The 20,757-nt window shown below is 48.8% G+C and overlaps 1 protein-coding gene across 7 annotated transcripts; it reads left to right on the forward strand.

The window, feature by feature from the left end:
- Positions 1–30: 30 nt before the first annotated feature.
- PTPN22 (protein tyrosine phosphatase non-receptor type 22) lies at positions 31–20,389 on the forward strand. 7 transcript variants are annotated; one of them, XM_068995561.1, is made up of 24 exons: positions 31–187; positions 846–911; positions 1,050–1,192; positions 2,144–2,347; positions 5,266–5,374; positions 6,363–6,439; positions 7,411–7,506; positions 7,894–7,932; positions 8,361–8,432; positions 8,513–8,572; positions 8,962–9,104; positions 9,914–9,980; positions 10,975–11,052; positions 11,575–11,667; positions 13,043–13,119; positions 14,091–14,818; positions 15,837–15,923; positions 16,068–16,198; positions 16,894–16,921; positions 17,277–17,357; positions 17,655–17,758; positions 18,367–18,397; positions 19,151–19,228; positions 19,533–20,389. In XM_068995561.1, exons 3-24 carry the CDS (start codon positions 1,121–1,123, stop codon positions 19,595–19,597), a joined length of 2,520 nt encoding a protein of 839 aa, XP_068851662.1. In that variant the 5' UTR covers positions 31–187; positions 846–911; positions 1,050–1,120; the 3' UTR covers positions 19,598–20,389. The 7 variants fall into 7 exon arrangements, with proteins under 7 accessions (XP_068851662.1, XP_068851663.1, XP_068851664.1 ...); XM_068995562.1 differs by lacking the exon at positions 1,050–1,192; XM_068995563.1 differs by lacking the exon at positions 1,050–1,192 and having other exon boundaries at positions 2,226–2,347.
- Positions 20,390–20,757: the final 368 nt, after the last annotated feature.

The raw sequence follows: 20,757 nt of genomic DNA on the forward strand, positions 1-20,757 counted from the left end.
TTGTGTCCCTGTCCTTAGGGAGAGCTGCACTGGAGCATTGGCATGATGCAGTTTTCAGGATAAAATAGCTGATAAGTTGTTGGCAATTCCATGGTTTACTCTGCTGTGGCTATACCAAATCTGGGCCCTGTCTGGGAAGGGACTTGGAGCTTCTTTTACCCAGACCCCTTTCTTGATGAATGAACAGGTCAGTAGACTCCAATAACTTCCAAATATTTATTTCAGCTGATCTTAACAGAAATTACTCCATTTGGAACTAAACCATGCCCATAGCTGTGTGTAGCTCCAGGAGCATGGCTTTGCTAAACCAAGTCCTGCAGGAGTCAGCACCAAACTTCCCTTCTGGCTTCTCTGTCTCAGGGTTTAATTCCTTATCTCAGGATCTTGGAAGTTCAGTTTGCTCCCCTAGTGGGAATCAAAATAATGAGTGATGGGCCGTAAAAAAGCAGTTTTACAGCCCCCACTTGGTGTTCTCCCAGGGGAAGGGATGGAATCAGCCTGGGAGAGGGTCGTGGGGGGCAGTGGGTCACTCATCCTGCCCTCTGCATCCTCTTCCTGCCAGTCCCTTTAAACCTGCCTCGGATTCTTTCTCTAAAACACACGCACAGGAGGGTTTGGGTTGTTTTCAGGAGAACTTGGACAGTTGACAGAAAGGGCTGTGCTACTTTCCAGAGGAGAACTTGGGCTTTTCATTGATGTGACTGGAGAAAAGCTGTTGTGCTTCTTCCAGACACTGCAAGCAGAACCTGACACTGAGCAGTGTGTAAAAGAGATTTGCTATCACTACAAACAAAAATAGTGAAGTTTATTATCGTTTTTTCTTCTTGTGTTTCTCTTAAATTTAGCAGTAAAAGTGGGCTTCACTCCTACTCAAGCCTCTAGGTTAGTGCTTAGTGCTGCAGACTCAGCAGGTGAGTGTTTGTTTTAAAATGTTTCCATTAGTTATTCTAAAGGTCACTCTCCCTCTCAGGTGACTCCAAGGCTTATTTCTGCAAAATTAGCATTTGATATTTTAAACTAAGAGTGATTAGCAGCCTTTTGCCTTTTAGCTACTGAATACAGAAATCCTGGAGCTGCTCTGTACCCCATCTGCAAGAAAACACGGAAGGGGACACATTGAATGGCCCTAGTTACAGTCAGGGAGAGAATCAGACTTGGTACAATGAGTCTGAACATGAGTGCAACACATGAGGTACTGGAAATACGGAAGATGTGATTCTCATCTCTTTTGGGTGGTTTTTTTTTTTTGGTTGAGAATTGTTGGTTTTGGCTTAGTTTTGTTTAGCTTTCCTTACTTCTGCATGTAGAGAAGATGGATGGCCTTCCAGAACTGTGCTCTCTGCCTCCTCTTCCCACCTGGGAATGGCCTCCTTTACCTATGGGGTTTTTCAAGTGTTACAGAGTGAGAGAGGTTAATCAGGCTGGCATCATTAGTTTGACCTCTGTAGTCTACTGGGGTTGGATTTGATCCTCTCTTTTGGCAAAAGCCATGAGATGTGGGGAATTGCGGCTGGAAGAGTTGACCTGAAGCACAAGGATGGTTTTCCTCTGTTCAGAAGTCGTGCAGTCCAGGGCAGTAACATCTGTTTAGGTGTCAGCATCTGCCTGAAGGATTCCTTCAAAATATTTTACAGCTGATGTGGGGAGCAGACTAAGACTTCCATCCCTGGAAGTGTCCAAGGCCAGCTTGGATGGGGCTTGGAGCAATCTGGGGTAGTGGAAGGTGTCCCTTCCCACTGAGATGAGTTTTAAGGTCCCTTCCAACCCAAACCATTCTGGATCCTACATTAAAAATGTGAAGGGGAACTGTAGATTTCCCATGCTGTTTTACGGACTCTTCCAGTCACATTCCAGGTTTGAAGCCCTCCTGGTGAATCACAGCCCCTTGGGACGTGAATGCTCCCCAGCTGCTTCCTGTGCTCACCCCTGGGTACCCCTGGCAGTGATGGCTGGACATGGTGCTGGAGGAATTGGGGTGATGGGGGGCTCGGACTGGTGTCCAACATGTCCCCACCCCTGCCCTCACTGCTGCCCACCCCGTGCCAAGTAGGGGTGGTTTGAAAGGAGGGCACGAGGGCCCCGTGCTGTGTGTTCTGTTGTGCTGTCTGACCAGGATTATCTGCTACGCACTAATTTCCTTTAGGGCTGTGATGAAGTCAGAAAACCACAGCCAGCGCTCCCCGCGGTGCCTTCCGCTGCGGATCACTTGACATGTCCCTTCCCAGGAGGGCCAGGCCAGGCACGCTCCAGCTCCGGCACCATGGACCAAAGGGAGATCCTGCTACAGAACCTGGAAAGGGTCCAAGGCAAGAAGCTCAGCCGAGGAGAGTTTGCAGAGGAGTTTTTGGTGAGTTCGCTCAAGGCTCGGCTCAGTGTTTCAGCTCATGTCAGAGGGAATCGCTCGGTCACTTCTCAAACACGACAGTGAGACTTTCTAGGGGTTTTTTAGCAGACACCCAGGAGTTAACTGGGCTAAGAGGGATGTAAAGACATGAGAGGAATTTAATGGTTTGTGTTTGGACTGTTTGCTTTTTAGCTAATTACCCGAGTGCTTCCTGTTTTCTGCTTGGCGAATGCACTTGTCGGGACATGGTTTCACTTCACCTGGTAACAGAACCAGGGGGACAGGGAGGAATATGGAGCTTCTGGCCCTGGTGACACAACTGAGGATACAGGGAGGAGTATGGAGCCTCTGCCCCTTCTCCCCATTGCAATCTGTTAGACCTGTGGCACACGAGTTCCTACCAGGGATCTCCGGTTTCTCCTTGACTTAGCTTGTCCTTGTTTCCATGGAGCACAAGTTGCCCAGAGCAGCTGTGGCTGCCCCTGGATCCCTGGAAGTGTCCAAGGCCAGGCTGGATGGGGCTTGGAGCACGCTGGGACAGTGGAAGGTGTCCGTGCCCATGGCAGGGGGTGGAATGAGATGAACTTTAAGGTCTGTTCCCCCCCAAACCATTCTGGGATCTGGGATCTGTGTGCTCTACATCCAGCAGTGCTCCTGGCCCCTCCTGGAAACTACTTTCTTGTTCCCTCAAGGCAATAGCTGCAAAAAATGCTAATGGCTCCCACCACCGCGTGAGTTCTGCATTGCCCTGAATTTGTGAACTCTCCGACACATTTTTTGGTTTGGGTGCCAGGGATGAGGCTCAGATGCCAACACACCATCTCATGGCTAAAGCTGGTAGCTGGAAATGGCTCTTGGTGTATCAGCTGGAGGCAGGTGGCTCTGACAGGCTGCCTGGGCTGCTCTGAGAGGCAGTGACATTGCCCAGCTTTAACAAACAAAGGGAAGGGTAAAACTGGTATCTCTGTGAGATCTGAGATGTGCCAAACATGGACCAATCTCTGGCTCCAGGTTACTGAGGGGTCCCCACAAACTCCAGCCCTGCTCTGTCATACCAGCGAAATCTGACACTTCAAACACTTGGGGAAAGCTGAGTGTTTGGTTTCCAGGTGTCTGGGGTGGAGGGAAGTGATTAATCTGAGCCTGCAGTGACAGTCTGTTGTTCCATGGAACAAAGCGCTGTCACAGCCTGCTGAGTTTCCCCTCTCTCTGCCGGGGTGTCTGTGCGTGTGAGGCAGTGGGCTCTGAGCCCTGCTGCTCAGGCTGGCTCCAGAAGCCTAATGTGTTCATCTCTGATCAAAATGGCCAGTGGAAATGGTCAAGGCTGCATTTCCTCTTGTATGGGATAAGATCTTCTTAGAGTGACCTGATTTGTGGCCACTTGGGCAAGGCAGTGGCCTCACCAGGCCGTTGTGCTGGCTTGTGTTTCCAAATGTGACAGAAGTATTCAGCGCCATTCCTCCCCTAATTCCTGCCCTCTCCTTGTGGGACCGAGCATTTGTACGTGCAAGTTGTGGTGATGTTACTGTAAATGACAGCGGGTTTGTTGGAGTCTCCTTTTTCTGTCTGTGCAGCCTCACAGCTGCACACTGCCCAGGCTCCCCAAGGAATGGGCATGGCCCCAAGGCTGCCAGAGCTCCAGGAGCATTTGGACAATGCTCTCAGGCATAGGGTGGGATTTTGGGATGTCTGTGCAAGGCCAGAAGCTGGACTCAATTATTCTTGTGGGTCCCTTCCAGCCCAGGATATTCCATGATTCTGTGATTCCCACTTGCTTTTTCATACCTAGGCATTGCCCACACAGTTTAATGTCAGATTAATCAGGGACAAAAAAGTCAGATGATTCAGGGCCTTGGCTCTGAGAAGACTGACTTTAGCATGGAGTCATGCCCCTTCCATGAAAGCTTTCCCCGGAAGCTGGGGGTGTACTGGAAGGAGGCAGGGGAGGATGTGACCAACACCAGAATTGCTCAGAAGGCTACAGGGATGTGGAGGCCACAAAACCCATCCTGCTCCCACAATTTCTGTCCTACTGTGTCTGCCCCACGTTCTTAATTAATAGAGGCTGGACACATGGACTGTCCCGAGCCTCCTGTGCCTCCTCCCTGGCTCACTCCATCAGATCTCTGAGGTTTAACTCCTAGGGTATTGTGGCTGAATTTTGTGGTTTAAAACTGCAGTTTAATATTAAAAACCAACAACCCGGACACAAAAATATGAAAGAAAAAATACAGTGGGGATGGTGGTTCAGAAGCTGATGGTAACAAACAGTATGTGTTATCTAGAAGCTGGTGGCAGTGAAATAAAATTCTATGCTTTGCCAGGAGAAAGATGCTTTAACTCTCTGTGAGTGCTGCAGCTTTATCCTGAAAATGAAAGAGATGAGAGATTTGCAGCCCTAAGGGTCTGTCCCAGGGCTCCTTCTCTCTTCCCTTTCATCAGTCCATGGAGCCACTCTGCTCCAGTTGCTTGTGCTCCCTTAGTGGCTTTAGCATCGCTGCTTCCAGCTACGGACAGGAGCACCTCTACCAAAGTGAGAAAAATCAATAGATTTACCTGTCCTTTCTGGTATCATTTGTTAAAGGTGCTTTGACACTGTCACTCCTCTGATCTGGATGCCTTTTGTACTGACAGTAATTCCCCCGGGTCTCACTCCCTTGTGAGGGCGATGCTTTGTGTCACTTCACAAGCCGACGTGTGGGCACTGCCTTAGCACACACTTTCCATTCTTCAGAAGCTGTGCTGGGGCTCTCAGGTTGTTCTGTCTGTTCTTGCTCTGAGAAAAGCCACTCAGGAAAGAATTAATGGTGCCGACCTTGCTTTGTGGTAGCAAACACGACCCCTCGAGACCTTCATGTGCTCTCTAGTAGTGCGCTGGCTGTAGCACGTCTGCTGTAATTTGTTCCACTCTTTCATCACAGAAGCTGAAGAGACAGTCAACAAAGTACAGATCGGATAAAATCTACCCTGCAGCAGTGTCTGAGCAGCCAGAGAATGTCAAGAAGAACAGATACAAGGACATCTTACCTTGTAGGTTGGAAATGGCACATGTTCCTACTCAGCCTTTTGTTTTTCTTGCTTTTCTTGTTCTCATCCTCTGGTGCCTGCCTGCACAGTTGTTGTGTGTGAGCATCTCACTGCTGTCTGATGCAGGAGTCCTGCTGTTCAGATGCAGGGATTTGGCTGCTGCTGTGCCTGCTCTGGGGGACTTTGGCACATATCAACACCCTCAGGCACATGGAGGAATTCTGGGGATGTCCTGTGCAGGGACAGGAGTTGGACTCGATGATCCTTGTGGATCCTTTCCAACCCAGAATATTCCATGATTCTGTGATGTTTTCTAGAGACAGAAGGACTCCTATTCACTAGGAAACACATCCTCCAGTGATCATCCTTGCAAGCTTCCTGGCTAGCATTGCAATCCCTTGCATCCAAAGGCCTTTGGACAACTATGTCCCCGTGATGTACAAAGCAGACAACAGGCAAAACCTGCTGTGGCTTGTCCTGGCTTGATGCAGGGGTCTCCAAAGGACAGTCTGTCCCAGGTTCAGAGCAGACTGTCTCTTTCATCCATTCCAACTTGGAAAAGAAAGTAAATCACAGAATAATTGAGGTTGGAAAAGACCTCCAAGATTGAGTCCAGCTTTCAAACCTTTGTATCTAACGCCACAGACCTGGCTTGAGCCTGGAGTGCGTTTAGGTGGTTTTGGACTTGGCTTTCTGCATGGTCAGAGGGAATCAGCATTGCACTGGGGCAGTGGCAGCGCTTGCAGCTCTCCCCAAAAGCCTCCCCAAGTCTCCAAAAGGATCTCGTCCATCCCCTGTGTGTGTAGGCAGCGGCACTTCTGAGCAGGGCTGTGGGAGGTGTGGGAGGGACATCAGCTGCTTGCACAGCCACCCACCTGCCCTGGATGAGCTCTCTGATGTGAGTGCTCCCCCAAAGCACCTTGTGCTGCCCTCCAAGGACTCAGTGACCATGAAAGACAGACACTGACTGCTGCTTCTCCTGCTTTTTCAGTTGACCACACCAGAGTGGAGTTGTCCCTGATTACATCTGACACAGATTCTCATTACATCAATGCCAACTTCATCAAGGTATGGCCTCTTTTGTGTCATTTTGTCCGGCAAAGGTGTTGGTCCTGCCACCTCGGTGGGTTGTGCCAAGAGGAGGAGGTCAGGGGCTCTGGTGAACCAAAGGGCTCTGCAGTAATTTCTGGGCTGTGCTCAAGGATGACTGATGTAAGAAGTTGTGCACAACCAGTGAGCCCTCCAGAAACCCTCCGTGCATGCACAGAGGCACTGGGCTACGGGGCAGGGGACACATTCGTGCCGGGGCCACAGGTGGAACAGTTTGTGGTTCACAGCCCCAACTTCCTTGTCGCCGTTGCTGCCTTTGGTGGGTGACAGTGGTGCAAAATTGCCTGTGGCCAGAGTCACCTGGGCTGAAACCAGTGCAGAGGCAGGAAACCTTGCAGTGCTGCACGGCTGGGACCCGCTGCTGGGGCGAGCAACAGGGCACATCAGTGTGGGGCAGTGCTCCATCAGCAGGTCCGCGTGTTTTGGGACTGCCCTGGGCCTACAACCCTTCTCTGATGGATGGATAGATGGATGGATAGATGGATGGATGGATAGATGGATGGATAGATGGATAGATAGATGGATGGATAGATGGATAGATAGATAGATAGATAGACGGATGGATGGATGGATGGATGGATGGTTGGTTCCCTTCATTCTCCGTGACAGTGACCCAAGGCTCTTCTGCAGGAGAAAACACCTTCCCAACAGGATCATTGTTCATTCTGTGGCCACATCACCTTCAAGCTCCCAGAGCACTGTAAGAACTGGTGCTGGTCTCAGCTCAACCCCAGCTCCCCAGCTCGGCCCTGCCTTTTCTTTGCACATCACTGCTCGAGTTAATGTATGTGCCCAAAATTCAACTCTATGAAAGTCCTTCTAAATTCTTAATGAGCTTGCTGATAGAAGTAAATTCAGAGAGAGGAATGACTTTATTTTTGCTGGTGAACTATGCACAGATGTGTCCATGTCTGGTTTGAATATTTCAGGGTGTCTACGGGCCAAGAGCATACATTGCAACCCAGGGTCCTCTCCCCACTACTGTCATTGACTTTTGGAGGATGATTTGGGAGTATGAAGTCCTGGTAAGGTGCAGATTTATATCTAAATACAAAGTTTTTATGTCCTTTTTTTTAAGAAAAGTTGTCCTTACATCCCGAAGTCCTTTGTGAGCCAGGGTTTCACTCCAGATGTTGTGTGTGTCCCACATCTCTACCATCAGCCTCCTCCCACTCATGCCAAGGCAGGAGCCTGCTGGTGGCTGTCCCTGCCTTTGGGCAGTGTCTGGGGAGGTCCTTGTGCCAGGCTGTGGGTGATGTCCCAGTGTGACTCGTCTGGCAGTCGGGGCTCGGGGGAAGGCAGCCCACAGAGTTTCCTTGTCACTGATAAGTACCTGCAAGAGATGAGTTTAATTTTGCTGCCTGGATAAGAAACTTGTGCTCAGACTTTTCTAATGAACCTTCTTCCTGCAGGTCGTGGTCATGGCTTGTATGGAGTTTGAAATGGGGAAGGTGAGTAGTGTGTCACAGACGGCCTCTGAGTGCCAGGGCAGGGTGAGAGATGCAGATTTTTATTAAATCCCATTAGTGACAGCGAGTTTCTGTTTGATATGAGCTGTTTTCTGGGTCTCCAGCTACAAATGGTCCCATGGGAGATGTCCCTGGACATGGCAGGGGGTGAAATGAGATATCTTTAAGGTCCCTTCCAACCAAACCAGTCTGGGATTCCATGAAATTCTTTAGCCATTTCCAGTAGCATAGAGAATCTCTCAGGAAAGGGAAAACCAGCAGTGGCAGCTGCAAGGAAGGGGAGGCTGGAGCTGGACAGCAGCAAGAGCTGAGCCTCTTCCCAGCGTGAATTTTGTCCTGAAAAGTGAAAGAGGAGACAGCACAGCTGGGCCAGTGGGGAATAACCAAACACATCCTGCTTGTCCCAACAGAAGAAGTGTGAGCGGTACTGGGCGGAGGTGGACGGCTCCCCCCTGCACTGTGGCCCTTTCGCCATCACCTGTGTGAGTGCAGCCACCCCAGCACCCTGACCCCCCCGGGGCACCCATGGAAAATGTGACTCTGACCTCTTCTTCTTCTGCAGGAGGCTGAGGAGAAGAGGAATGAGTATGTGATTAGAACTTTAAAGGTGACCCTGAATGAGGTAAGGAGGAAAGGTCAAGGCAAAAAATGCACTCGGGCTGGCTTTGTTGAATAAATAATATATTGAAATATGGTACATTTTGTGCAGAAAAGTTTAGACTGCTCAGGCTGCTGAATTAGATTTGACAGCAGTTGAGGGAACAAAGAAAGTAAAAAATTCATTAACTCAGACCTCAGTTTCTGAAGCTGTTTGTCAGTCAGTCATGGCAAATCAGACTCCGGGTAAGTGAGGCCAAGAATGTCATAAAACGGCTCCTGCAGCAAAACCAGCTGCAAACTGTTCCTCTGCCCTTTGCCTGCTGATGCAGAAGGGAGCTGGAGATGGAGCAGAAATCCAGCTTCCCTTGCCATGCTGACATCCCAGACCCTGCCACTGCTCTTCCTCTGCAGGCAACCCGCACCATCTACCACTTCCACTACAAAAACTGGCCGGACCACCACATCCCCTCATCCATCGAGCCCATCCTGGAGCTCGTCAGGGACGTTCGCTGCTACCAGCCTGATGACAGGGTCCCTGTCTGCATCCACTGCAGGTGGGTAACCTGGCTGCCAGCAGGGAAGGGCTGCTGGCCCCCAGACCCCTGTGCTCCCACATCCTGACCGGTCACAGGGCAGGGAAGATGGCCAAGCCCACAGCCAAGCTCCTCTTGTAGGGAGCCCTAAGGCAAAGGGCTCCTCTGAGGACAGCCAGCATGGCCAGGGGGCAGGGAAGGAGGCAGCAGCAGGCCAGCAACAGAATCACAGAATCATGGAATTGCTTAGGTTGGAAAAGTCCTTTAAGATGGTCGAGTCCAACCATCCGCCCAGCACTGCCAAGGCCACACTAAACCACGTCCTCAAGTGCCACACCTACACATCTTTTCAATGGTGATTTCACCACTGCCCTGGACAGCCTGTGCCAGTGCTTGACAATGCTTTTGGTGTAGAAATTTTTCCTGATATCCAATCTAAACTTCCCCTGGGGCAACCTGAGGCCATTTCCTCTTGTCCTGTCCCTTGTTAGTTGGGAGAAGAGACCAACACCTGGCTGGCTACACCTTCCTGCCAGGGAGTCGTAGAGAGTGAGAAGGTCTGGGTCAGAGATCACCACCACTGGGCATGTCCGTGTGTGCCTGGTCATCACAGGAGGACTGAGAGCAGTTCTCAGGGGATGAGCTGTGCCTCCCAACCCTGTGCAGCAGAGCCCTGCATGGGCTGAAGCTGCAGCATCATGCAGGTCTGCACCTTCTGCTGTGTGGACGGGACAGGTGGCTGTGGGTCTTCTCCAAATATCCTTGTCAGAAAACACAGTGTGCCCACCTTCTGAGCTGTGCTGGCAACCCTGCTGTGGCTGTCATTGCAGTGCTGGCTGCGGCAGAACCGGCGTCATCTGCGCCATCGACTACACCCAGAAGCTGCTGAAGGATGGGGTGAGTGCCAACCCCTCACTGCCTTCGATGGCACCTGCACCCCTCTGTCCCTCCCCAACCTTCCCTCTCCCTTTCACCTCCTCTGACTGCACTCAGGTGGATTTCAGGTGGAGCTCCCCATGGCCTGACTGGAGAACACTGGTGAACAAAGTGCTGATTCCCCATCCCCAGTTTGTGCCACTCCTCTCTCTCTAGACACTGACAGCATCACACCAGTGGGGCAGAATCCCCCCTCCACTGCTCCCTCTGGCCAGGCCTTCAGCTCACAGCACATGGCCCTGTGCCGACCTTCACTCTTCAATACATCTTTACTATCTGTATTTGTCTCTCCGCACTTACACATCAGATACTCAGTATTTCCAAACCACCACCTTGCTTTACTCTGACTCTCCAATAACAGTGGCACAGGCAGTAATCCCTGGCCTCAGGGCAGGTTGCTGGGACTCAGAGGAGAGCCTGCTCTCTTCTGTTCTACAGTTCCCTGAACCCATCCAACAGGGAAATCGGTGTCACGTCCTTTGTGCTGCCCACAGCTGTAATAACTAACACACTAACACTCTGTGGAGTGTGAGACAGGAGGAGGGTGGTTTGTAATAAATAAAATAGCACTTAAAGCAGGCCCTTTGTTAAAAATTCTTGCAGTAGCAGGCCTGGATTTCAGACAGTGCTCTGGACTGCATCATGACTTGGAAGCTTTGTGGAATTAGGCCTGTCTGTAATTTTTATCAGAGAAATCATAGAAATCATGGAAAGACTTGGGTTGGAGGGACCTTAAAGATCCTCTCTTTCCAGCCCCGTGCCATGGGCAGGGACACCTTCCACTGTCCCAGGTTCCTCCCAACCCCATCCAACCGGCCTTGGACGCTGCCAGGGATGGGGCAGCCACAGCTTCAGGGCCTCCCCACCCTCACTGGGAACAATTCCTTCCCAATATCTAATCTAAATCTCTTCTCTTTTAGTTTAAAACCATTTTGTCTTTTCCCTTTCTCACCAGATTGTTCCAGTGAACTTCAGTGTGTTCAGTCTGATCCAGGAAATGCGCACACAAAGACCTTGCATAGTGCAGACCAAGGTATGTTTGGGGAATGTCACCAACTGCTCCATGCCGGGACCTCACCTTTTCCCCAGGAGGGTTCACAGCAGGGAAACCCAGGGCAGCAGTGCTGGTGGGAGCTGGGGTGTGGAGATGTTGTGCAAAGTCCCTTTTCTGAACAGAACAATGATTTTGCAGAAATTAATTTGGTAGCTGAGCGTTTCCTTGTGGACAGCTGGGACAGCACTCACAGTGTGATTTATCGAACGCTTGTGCTGGAAACCAGGAACTGTCCAGGCAATGAAGTGGGAACTTTTCTCAGCTGCATCAGACTGAAGAGGAAGCTGAATGCAGAACAGCATTGTTTGCACACCCAAAAACCCCCCAAATGCTTCGGTGTGAACCCTGTGAGAGTCGTGGCTTCTGCCTCTTCTCAGAATTCACACCCTGCCACTGGACAGGAAAGGCAGCTTCTCTCAGGGGTGCTACTTGATTGGGAAGAGGTGCCATTTACAGGTCCCACCAGTGCTGGCTGTCACGTTTTTTCTGTCTGGAATGCAGGAGCAGTATGAGCTGGTTTACGACGCGGTGATTGAGCTCTTCAAAAGGCAGATTCAAGCACTCGATGCCCAGAAAGATTTTGCTGCTTCACAGGTAAAAGTCCCAGAACAAACACCCTGCCTCTTGCAGCTTGGGCACTCCAGCTCTAACCTCGGTTCCTGCTGCAGACCTGGGATGAATTCCCATATTTTCTGCTCCCCTTGATACCCAAATTGAGTCTCTTTTGAAGTTAACCCATGAGAATCCAGCTCTTCCCCTGAATGTGCAATGCTTATCACAAACAAGACCTAGATTTTCTTCTGTCTCAAAACCATTTTCTATTTTCTATATATTTTTATGATTGTTTAATGTCATGAGTGAATAGAAAAGCACAAACTTTCTACAGGAGGGACTGATTTCCATGGGGATGTTCCAGCAAAACTTGTCTTCATGGAGTTCTTGGAAGCAGCTGAGGAATTTTTAGATCAGGTTGGGAAGGTCCACGTTGGGAAGGTCCACGTTGGGAAGCTTGGGATCATGAGGCAGTGAGGCTGAAAGTGTCACCTCGTGTGCTAGTGAGGGAATCAGCACCACAGCCTGTCTTTGGGAGGACATAGGGGGAAATATCTTGTGAAAAAACTTGGCAAAGTCTCACAAATCTGTTACACCTCTGAGGAAAAACAATGTGATCTTGGTGTGAAGTTGCACATTAACATGAATAGCCAAAACATCTCTGCTTGAGGTTTTCTTTGCTCTTGCTGTTCTGTGACTGCCGACATGAGCCTCACTGGATCAAATCCAGGAAAGTAAATGCATCACAGCAAAACCTGGAAGTTCACAGTGAGCTCATTTTGTCAGAAACTTTTATCTAAAGAATTGGGAAGAGGATCCTGCAATAGGACTCGTGCCTCAGTTTTGCCATAGGATTTGCAGGATGTTCCAAGCCAGAGCTGAGTGAGAAAAGAACTCGAAAAAGCCTTTTTGGACTGCTTAAGGACAGTCTGTGAGCAAAGGTCACACAGAGCTGGGTTGACACAAAATGCAGAGGACGTTTCAAGTCAGGATGTGGTTTTGTAGCTCTTGCCCAAAACTCTCGCCCCCCTAAACCTCCCTCTCCTCTGAGGACACTGTGCAGAGCATGGGGATGGCCATGAGCTGGTGTCACAAATAAAACCAGCACCCAGCTTGCCCAGTGTGGGCTCCTGAAGGCAGAGTGTCTGCACAGGCTGTCTGCCAGCTGTTTGGCACAGCTGGATGGTTGTAGGGCTTGCTGTGCTCTCGATTCAGAAAGGTGCTGGCAGGAGTTGCTCTTCAGGAAGTTCTGTCTGCAGTTTTCTGCTCCACATTGGTGTTTTCAAGTTGGTGCTGATCATTTCCCAAGTGCTTTAGTAATTAGAAGTAGTTGGCAAAAATTCCGGCTCCTGAAGCAGCACGTTGGTGTTTGCATTTTGCCTCCTCACTCTTGTTTGCCAACGTTTCCTTTCCCTAGGAAGGAGCAGGGCATCCTCCAGCCAAGCCAGTCCTGACTCCAGTGGAAGACATTTATGGCCTGAGTTTACTCACCTGGTAAGGCCTCAGCACAAGTATCCCTGGTTGGTATTTGCAGTCACCCACACAATTTCAGAGAGGTGAACTTTTTGATGTGTGCTTTGGAACACTTTAGCTCTCAGGATCTGCTGCCTCCCTTGAGTCCCACTTTGACCCTCATGTTTTTCCTAACATAATTCATCAAATCATAAAGGTTGGAAAAGTCTTCTAAGACCACCAGGCACAACCATTAACCCAGCACTGCCAGGTCCAACACTAAGCCATGTCCCCAAGTGCCACATCTACCTGTTTTTTGAATACTTCCACAGATGGTGTTTCCACCACTTCCTTGGGCAGCCTGTTCTGATGCCTGATCACCCCCTCAGTGAAGAAATTTTTCTTAATTTCCTAATAATTCCTGCTCTTCTCACTGATGTGTCTCAGCCTCTTCCCTGTGTGTCATTATCAGTCCCCTTCTTCTGCCCTGGGCTTTGTTTCACACAGTGTTTCACATATGAACTGAGAACAGTATGAAACAGTATTAAAAAAGTCTCATGCACATGGAGACACCAAGGGCTGGGTCATCCCAGCCCTCTGCCTGGCACGGAATGTCCCCCCACTGGTCCCATCTTCCATCTGCACATTCCACTCCAGTGCCCCTTGCTGCAGGAATAGCAGTCCTGAGGATCCAACTTCCCAGTACCAGCAGCTTCCAAGGGTGGTGGGATCTCTCTGTGGGCACTGTTTGGGATTGCATTGTCCTCTTTCTGTAAATAATTTTGCTTTTTCATTCAGTTTGCTGGCATAAAGGGGCCTCCTCTGTTCACCATTTACCGGTGTTGAAATGGAGCACAGTCCTTCCCTGTGCTCCTGCCTTGAGGCCGAGTTGGGCTCAGCGTTCCTGAAGGAATTGCTGCTGGGAGCACTGCTGTGGGCCCCCTTAGTGGGCTAACATTTTCTGAGCCCTCGATGCCTTTGACTCCACACCACTTTTTTGTGCTTTACTGCAGCTCAGAGCGAGAGGAGCAGGTTGCACACCAACACCTGCCTCCGCAGCAGGAGGAGCACCAACGTCTCCGTCCTGCGGCACAGAGCAAAGCCTCCCTGCCCTCGCTGTGTGCCACGGCAGCACAGCACAGCTCTGCCCGGGCTGTGCCCCCCATCAGACAGGCCATCTCCTTCGGTGCTTTGAACTTCGTCAGCTGCAGGAAGGCGGCTGCCGGCGAGCCCTGGGGTGCTGGGGATGCCCCTCAGAAACACCGCAGCTGGGAGCTGGACCTGGAGCCAAAGGGAGCAGGCGGGAGGGGGCCTGGTGCCAAAGCACCTCTGGCATGGACTGTATCGACCCCTCTAGCCCTGGGGCAGCAGGGAGAAGACTGGGAACGGGATGCAGGGGATGCCAAGCCTGTTTGGAGTTCACAGGGGCCAAAAGCCAGTCACTCAAGCTTCCAGGATGGATTTTCCCCTGTGGACCCGAACACCTCCAGACGAGCAGCAGATGCCCTCCCAGGCCAGAGGCACCAGGGGCAATGCCCTCACCCTTACCTGTGCTCAGCAGAAGACTCCTACTTCTCATCACTCTCTCCAGACAACCCCGTGTCCCCCGTGTTTCCCTTTCTGGAGGGGCAGGATGAGCTCCTCCATTCATGCTCTGCCAATGCCCCACTACAGCCCACCACAGCCAGCTCCCCATCGTCCCACCACACTCCCCTGAACAAGGAGAGGATGTTCCCCTTGGGTGAGTGCTACTGGGGCAAGGGGACACATGGGACAAGGTCTCTCTGGACTGGGGTGTGCTGGAGGGAGTGGTCAGTGTGGTCATCTGGTGTTCAGGGAGGGCTGTGGCTGCTCCTCAGGACTGGGTTCTCATGGGAGCTGAGGGAGTAACTGGTTTCATCCTCACACTCTTTTCATCCTGCTTTAATTTTTTTCCCACAAGCACTTTTAGAACAGCGTGATTTTCGTGTTTGAGTTACACAGCTGCTCTGAACCCCTGTGTCACCTCAGAGCAGCTCTCACAGGGTGGCAGGGACTGGTGCTGACCAATTCTTACAGCAAGGTGCTCCAAAAAGCATTCAGAAAGCTCCCAGAAATTTTTTTTTCTGAGGATCTTATTTTCAGGCCAAACCCTACTCTTTGCTTCAGAGTGTCATGTGGGGGACACTGAAATCTCACTGAGATTGAGAGATCCAGGACTTCAGGAGCCCTGAGCTACCTGATCTACTGGGTGACACCCCTGCCCATGGTGGGCTTGTTAGATCTAAATGGTTTTTAAGGTCCCTTCCAACCCAACCCATTCTGTGATTCCAAGTATTTTGCCCAGATCTGTATCCTTAAATCCATCACCTGTCATATGAGGAAGGTGGAATTATTCCTTGATCTGGTTAGTCCTGGTACAGCTGGACATTTCCTGTTGTCCACAGCTTTGGCACTTGCTCCACTTTGCCCTGCCCAGGCCCCTCAGCATTCACTGTCACAAAGACATGCTCGTTATCCTGTGCCCTTAGGAAGTTCTGGGAATTGCAGCCCAAGCCAAGGAGCAGTGGAACCACCAGCTGTGTGCCTGGCTGTGTTGGGTAATGCTCATTTTCCTTGTGCAATTGGTGCTGAGAGCTATTTGGATGTTTAACCAAAGTTTAGAGGTGTTTAACCTTAATCTCTGGTGCGTGGCAGGGCAGGAGCAGCCCTCTCCTCTATACAGGTCTGTGGTTCCCCTCATGTCCTGCCATGCCAGTAACCTGTGTCTCTCCAATCAGCCCCCCTGCCACAGCCAGATGATGATGATGATGCTCCACCCCTGCCCCAGCGCACCCCCGAGTCCTTCATTGTGGCCAGTGAGTTGGGTAAGTGATAAACAACATTAAATATGGGTCTGAGAAGCACTGAAGGCTCACCTGACATCGGTGTGGTCCCGTAGCATCTGGCAGTGTCTGTGCTCTGGCTGCCTGGGGTGAGAAATGATCTCTCTGGTGTTCAATTGCTTCTAGGACAATTTCCTCAGGCCACTTCAGATTTCCAGCTTCCAGACAGAAATCCAAATATCGGAACCTCCTGGGAGTGGAGTGGTGAATCTCACTCAGAGGGGTTTCCTGACCCTGTGAGACTGAGACCATGTAAGGTAAGTAAGTGGCTTTTTACCTCTTTTCTGGCATTATTTCTATGCCAATCTCCTTACCACATTTCCTTCTGTGAGAAAGACTCTAGTTTTGGCACTTTGTACTTGCCATAAATTATTTAATAGAATCACAGAATCGTGGAATGGTCTGAGTTGGAAGGGACTCTTAAGATCATCCCATTCCACCCCCTGCCATGGGCACAGACACCTTCCACTAGACCAGATTGCTCCAAGCGCTGTCCAGCCTGGCTTTGAACACTTGCAGGGATTTCAGGGCTCAGGATTGGGAAGAAGACATGGCCTCAGTCCAGCCCCTTCCTATCAACATCTACTTTACTCCAAACACTATTTTTTGGGATTCTAAGACCAGTACAGGGTGATAAACATATTACCCCTCAATTAGAGAAGGATAATGAAGACAGGACATTAGTGTTCTGCTGAGCTTCACATAGCCCTGTGGAACCAACAGGAGCTGAACAAAATTTAGGCATCTCTTGCTCATCCCATAGCTGAGTGACAGCTCTGTGAACTAGAAGAATAAGGCACAAGTCTGTCTTCCTTTACATGAGCGTGGAGGTGTGTGTGGGAGGGTGTTTGCACATCACATCCTTTCCTCGTCTTCTCTGGCTTCCTTGTGTGCAAGAAAACAACATTTGGATGTGGGAATTTTAAATACCTGCCTTGTTTTTTGTTTCCAGAGTGTGAAGCTTTGGAGCCCACAAACAGGTATAAGTTTAACACTGGGATAATCTTTGTAATTTGTAATGGTTTTTTTCTGAAACTGCTTTATTCAGTAAATGTGTTTAAGATCCGTGCTCAGTGCAATGGAAATTGTTGCTAAATAGTTCTGCAACTAAATAGTTCTAACAGAACAGTTCTGCAACCAAATGAACTGGTAGTTTTATATTTCCTAATCAGCTCCTGCCTCATCCTGTACATGAGGATGTTCCTTGCAGGCTCCTCTTTGTCTGCATGTTGTGTGTTTCCTTTGAGACAACTGAGATAAGACGGTTGGCAATAATTTATATATATATATAATTTTAAAGCTGGGTAGCCAAGTCTTTTATCTTTGCTTTCTCAGAGACAACCCAGGATGGCTCTAATTCTCCTCCTCCGCTTCCTGAAAGAACCCCGGAGTCGTTTGTTCTCGCTGAGGCAGCAAGTAAGTGCTGAGCTCTTTTCTCGGGATATAACTGAGGTTTTACACTCACACCTAAACCTACCTGTAGGTTTCTGAGAGCATGACCCACTTGTTCAAAGCATTACAGTGTAGTGTTTCAGCACTTCCCTGCAGGAGAGTTCAGCAAATACAATGAAAATAAACACAACTAGGGAACCTGCATAAAATTTCTAGAAGCGCTGCGTTAGAGGAGATGAAAAGCAACAACAAAGCACTTGGAAAAAAACAGGAGGATTTATGAATGACCACTGAAAATGTATGTATGATGTATGTTCCCAGGTCTGCAGCCTGCTGCAAGAAATTCCTCGAGTCCTGCAGGTTTGGAGAACAAGGGCTCTGAAACATCATCCAAAGAACTCATGAAATGCTTCAGGAGGAGCAAGGTAAAAGAAACAAAAGAAAAGGTGTGGAAAAGGGAGAGGGTGAGAGAAGGGCTGGCTCTGGCACAGCTGCTGCTGCTGCTGCTGCCCTCTCACTGCTAACTGGGGGAACAGGGCCCTGCTTCGAGACTGCTCGTGTTTATGGGCAAGAAAAGAAGAGTAATAAAAATATCTGATGTAGAAGTGCCAACACCTGCCCTGTCTGCACTGGGAGCAGGGTAATGCAGCCCTGCCCAGGGCAGGGGTTATGCCCCAGCACTCCATCCACCTGAGTGCCAATTCCTCTGGGAAAAAGTTGCTCCAGTGGAGTCTGAGTCTGTCCTACAAGGACAGAACCATCACCAGCCTCCTCTTCTTGAGGCTCCTGTTAATTATCCTCGTGAGCTTGTACTTTGGGGTGTTATGGTGGAACAGAAAAGCATTTGAGAAGAAAAATACAGACTGAAGGCGTTTGGGATGACAAGGAAAAAGCCAAAGAGAGTGGCACAAAGTTTGCTTTTATGAGATGTATACTTGTACATTTACCAGTGAATTCCCTTTACCACAGTAGCTGATCCACTGCTTCCTACATTTTTTTTTCCAACTAAACTTTTTCTATTTTTTTTTAACAGAGCTTGAAAATATTGAAAAATGTGAGAAAAAGTAAGTCTTTCAGGCTAGATTCTTCCCAATGGATTTAAGCAAGTATTTAAATGTGTGGCACGGAAATATCAAGAACCTGAACTTTTCCAGTGTGAAATTCCCCACACTTTGGAGCAGGACACACAGAGCTGTGCCAGCTGAGCACCTTCTCACCTGGAGAGCTGTAGCTGTTGTAGGAATGTCATAAGGATGATGTGCTGACCTTCAGGTGCCTTGGGGACAAATTACCAAATTCTTCAGGTCGTTCAAACCTGTGTTGCAGGACCCTACAAATGGGAGATATGGGTGCTGGGAGAATGTGAGCCCCAGCCTGGATTCTGACCAGTCTATTTGGGGCACAAATAAGGAATCTCTCACTAAAATCCATTTGGTCTAAAATTAAAAGGCTTATCTTGAAAACAGGACTGCTAAAAAGTGTTTAAAGCGCTTCTGAGCAAACGTTTTCTCAGCAGAAAAATTTACTACTTGCTGCAGTAGTAAATCCACTCTCTGTAAATATGGGATTGCACAAATTAAGGATGGAATTCTTCCCTGTGAGGGTGGGGAGGCCCTGGCACAGGGTGCCCAGAGAAGCTGTGGCTGCCCCATTCCTGGGAGTGTCCAAGGCCAGGCTGGATGGGGCTTGGTGCTGGTTTGATGGTTGGACTGGATGATCTTAGAGGCCTTTTCCAACCTAAAGAATTCCGTGATTCCATAAGTTCAGCTCTGGAAGTACCAGTGACCAACTGCTCCGGTCTCATTTTTTATTTCTAGGCATCTGCAGTCCATCTTCACTGACAAAATCATCAGAACCTGCCCCAACAAACTCTCCGAGGTCTTTCCTTAACTTTGGTATGTTTCCTCTTTGTGTTTTGGTAGGAAGAACCTGGTTCTTGGAAATCTAAATGCCAGGCAGAACACTTACAAACTCCAAACATTGCAAATAATGCTCATTGGTTTTTACACATTTAGTTTTTACACATTTACAACTTTATTCGTAGCTACAGGATGTTGCTTTTCTGTCATATCTTAAAGCTTAGGAAAGATCTGAAACTACGAGTATTTTCAAATCCTGTGTAATTTTAAGGGATTACATAAGCAGCATCTATAACATACAGAATTTGTTGCATTAAAAATATATATAATTTCTTCCTAGGCTTTGCAAATCGATTTTCAAAACCTAAAGGACCAAGAAATCCACCCCCAGCATGGAAGATTTAGATGCATTTTATAGACTCGGCATTGCAGATTTGCAAGTCCTCCTGAAATACTTGGAATGCCCATCCCAGTGAGGCTTCCATCCAAATAAACACATCAAAAGCTGTTTCACGGTGTTGGCAGCTCAGGCACTACTTGCACATTCACTGGAGTTTAAAAGTAAAGAATATAAAAGTACCAGCAGCTTTCAGTTAATTCACAATGGGATGGAAGGCAAGCCTTGGAATACAAGTTTTATCCTAAGGAGGGACATATTTTTGTTGTGTTTTGGAATGTAATCACTTCAGAAGGATGGATTTGAGCATAAACTCAAATGGTTTTTTGATGATGATGAAGACTATGGAATGATCTGGAAAGCCAACGGAGCAGAGTGAGGTGGATCGAGACCCTTACTCACATTTGTAGGTCTACTGTAATCAAAGACACTGAGATGTTTACATTACTTGGACTAAGAAGGAATTAGCATTGCAGATTTTAGAAATAACATAAGCTTTTTTTTTTTTTTTTTCTTTCATCTGAGTGAATCAGAGCATTTGTCCGGATTTTTGGGCAGTAAGTCTTAAGATGGTGATTGGTCCCACAGAAACTAAACTGTTGTAACTGGACTGCACAATTGGCTGACCCAGCTGTTCTTCCATCTGGAAAAAAAAAAAATCCCAAATTACCACGACAGCAAGCAAAATAGTATTGTATTTTAAAAACAATGCTGTTTTTAAGGATTTGTGATCCTCCAGCACAGAATTTCAGGTGGGAACAGGGAAGATGAGGTTTGTTGCCAGATTCCTCACCAGATTCCACTGCTGTTTCTATCAGTGGGGAGGGAGAAAGATGCTGAAAATTGCTTTATATGATCGTTTTCCTGTAAAGACAAAACAGAAACAAAACAAACAAGCAAAAAAGGGTGGGATTTGGGGAATTTGGTCAAGAGGAATCTGCTGACCGCTGCTGGAATGGAAAACTCAGCTGGTTTAAAGTTGGAGGAATAGCCGATATTGCCTTTTTTATTACTGAAGTCATGGGTTTTCTTAACAGCAGAAAACAGTGAAAGCCTTTACCCAAATTATATTTTTATTTCTCCCAGGCTGGACGGAGTTCGGAGCAACCTCGTGTAGCGGAAGGTGCCCCAGCCCATGGCAGGGGCTGAAACGAGATTTTTAAGTTCA

This window comes from Aphelocoma coerulescens, chromosome 26 (genome assembly GCF_041296385.1).
Source record: "Aphelocoma coerulescens isolate FSJ_1873_10779 chromosome 26, UR_Acoe_1.0, whole genome shotgun sequence".
In the NCBI taxonomy this organism is placed as follows: Eukaryota; Metazoa; Chordata; class Aves; order Passeriformes; family Corvidae; genus Aphelocoma; species Aphelocoma coerulescens.

Coding starts and splice junctions, on each gene's coding strand:
- PTPN22 (XM_068995561.1), top strand. CDS start 1,121: ATGGCCCTAGTTACAGTCAGGGAGAGAATCAGACTTGGTACAATGAGT. Junction 6,440..7,410: donor TCAATGCCAACTTCATCAAG/GTATGGCCTCTT, acceptor TGAATATTTCAG/GGTGTCTACGGGCCAAGAGC. Junction 9,981..10,974: donor AGAAGCTGCTGAAGGATGGG/GTGAGTGCCAAC, acceptor CTTTCTCACCAG/ATTGTTCCAGTGAACTTCAG.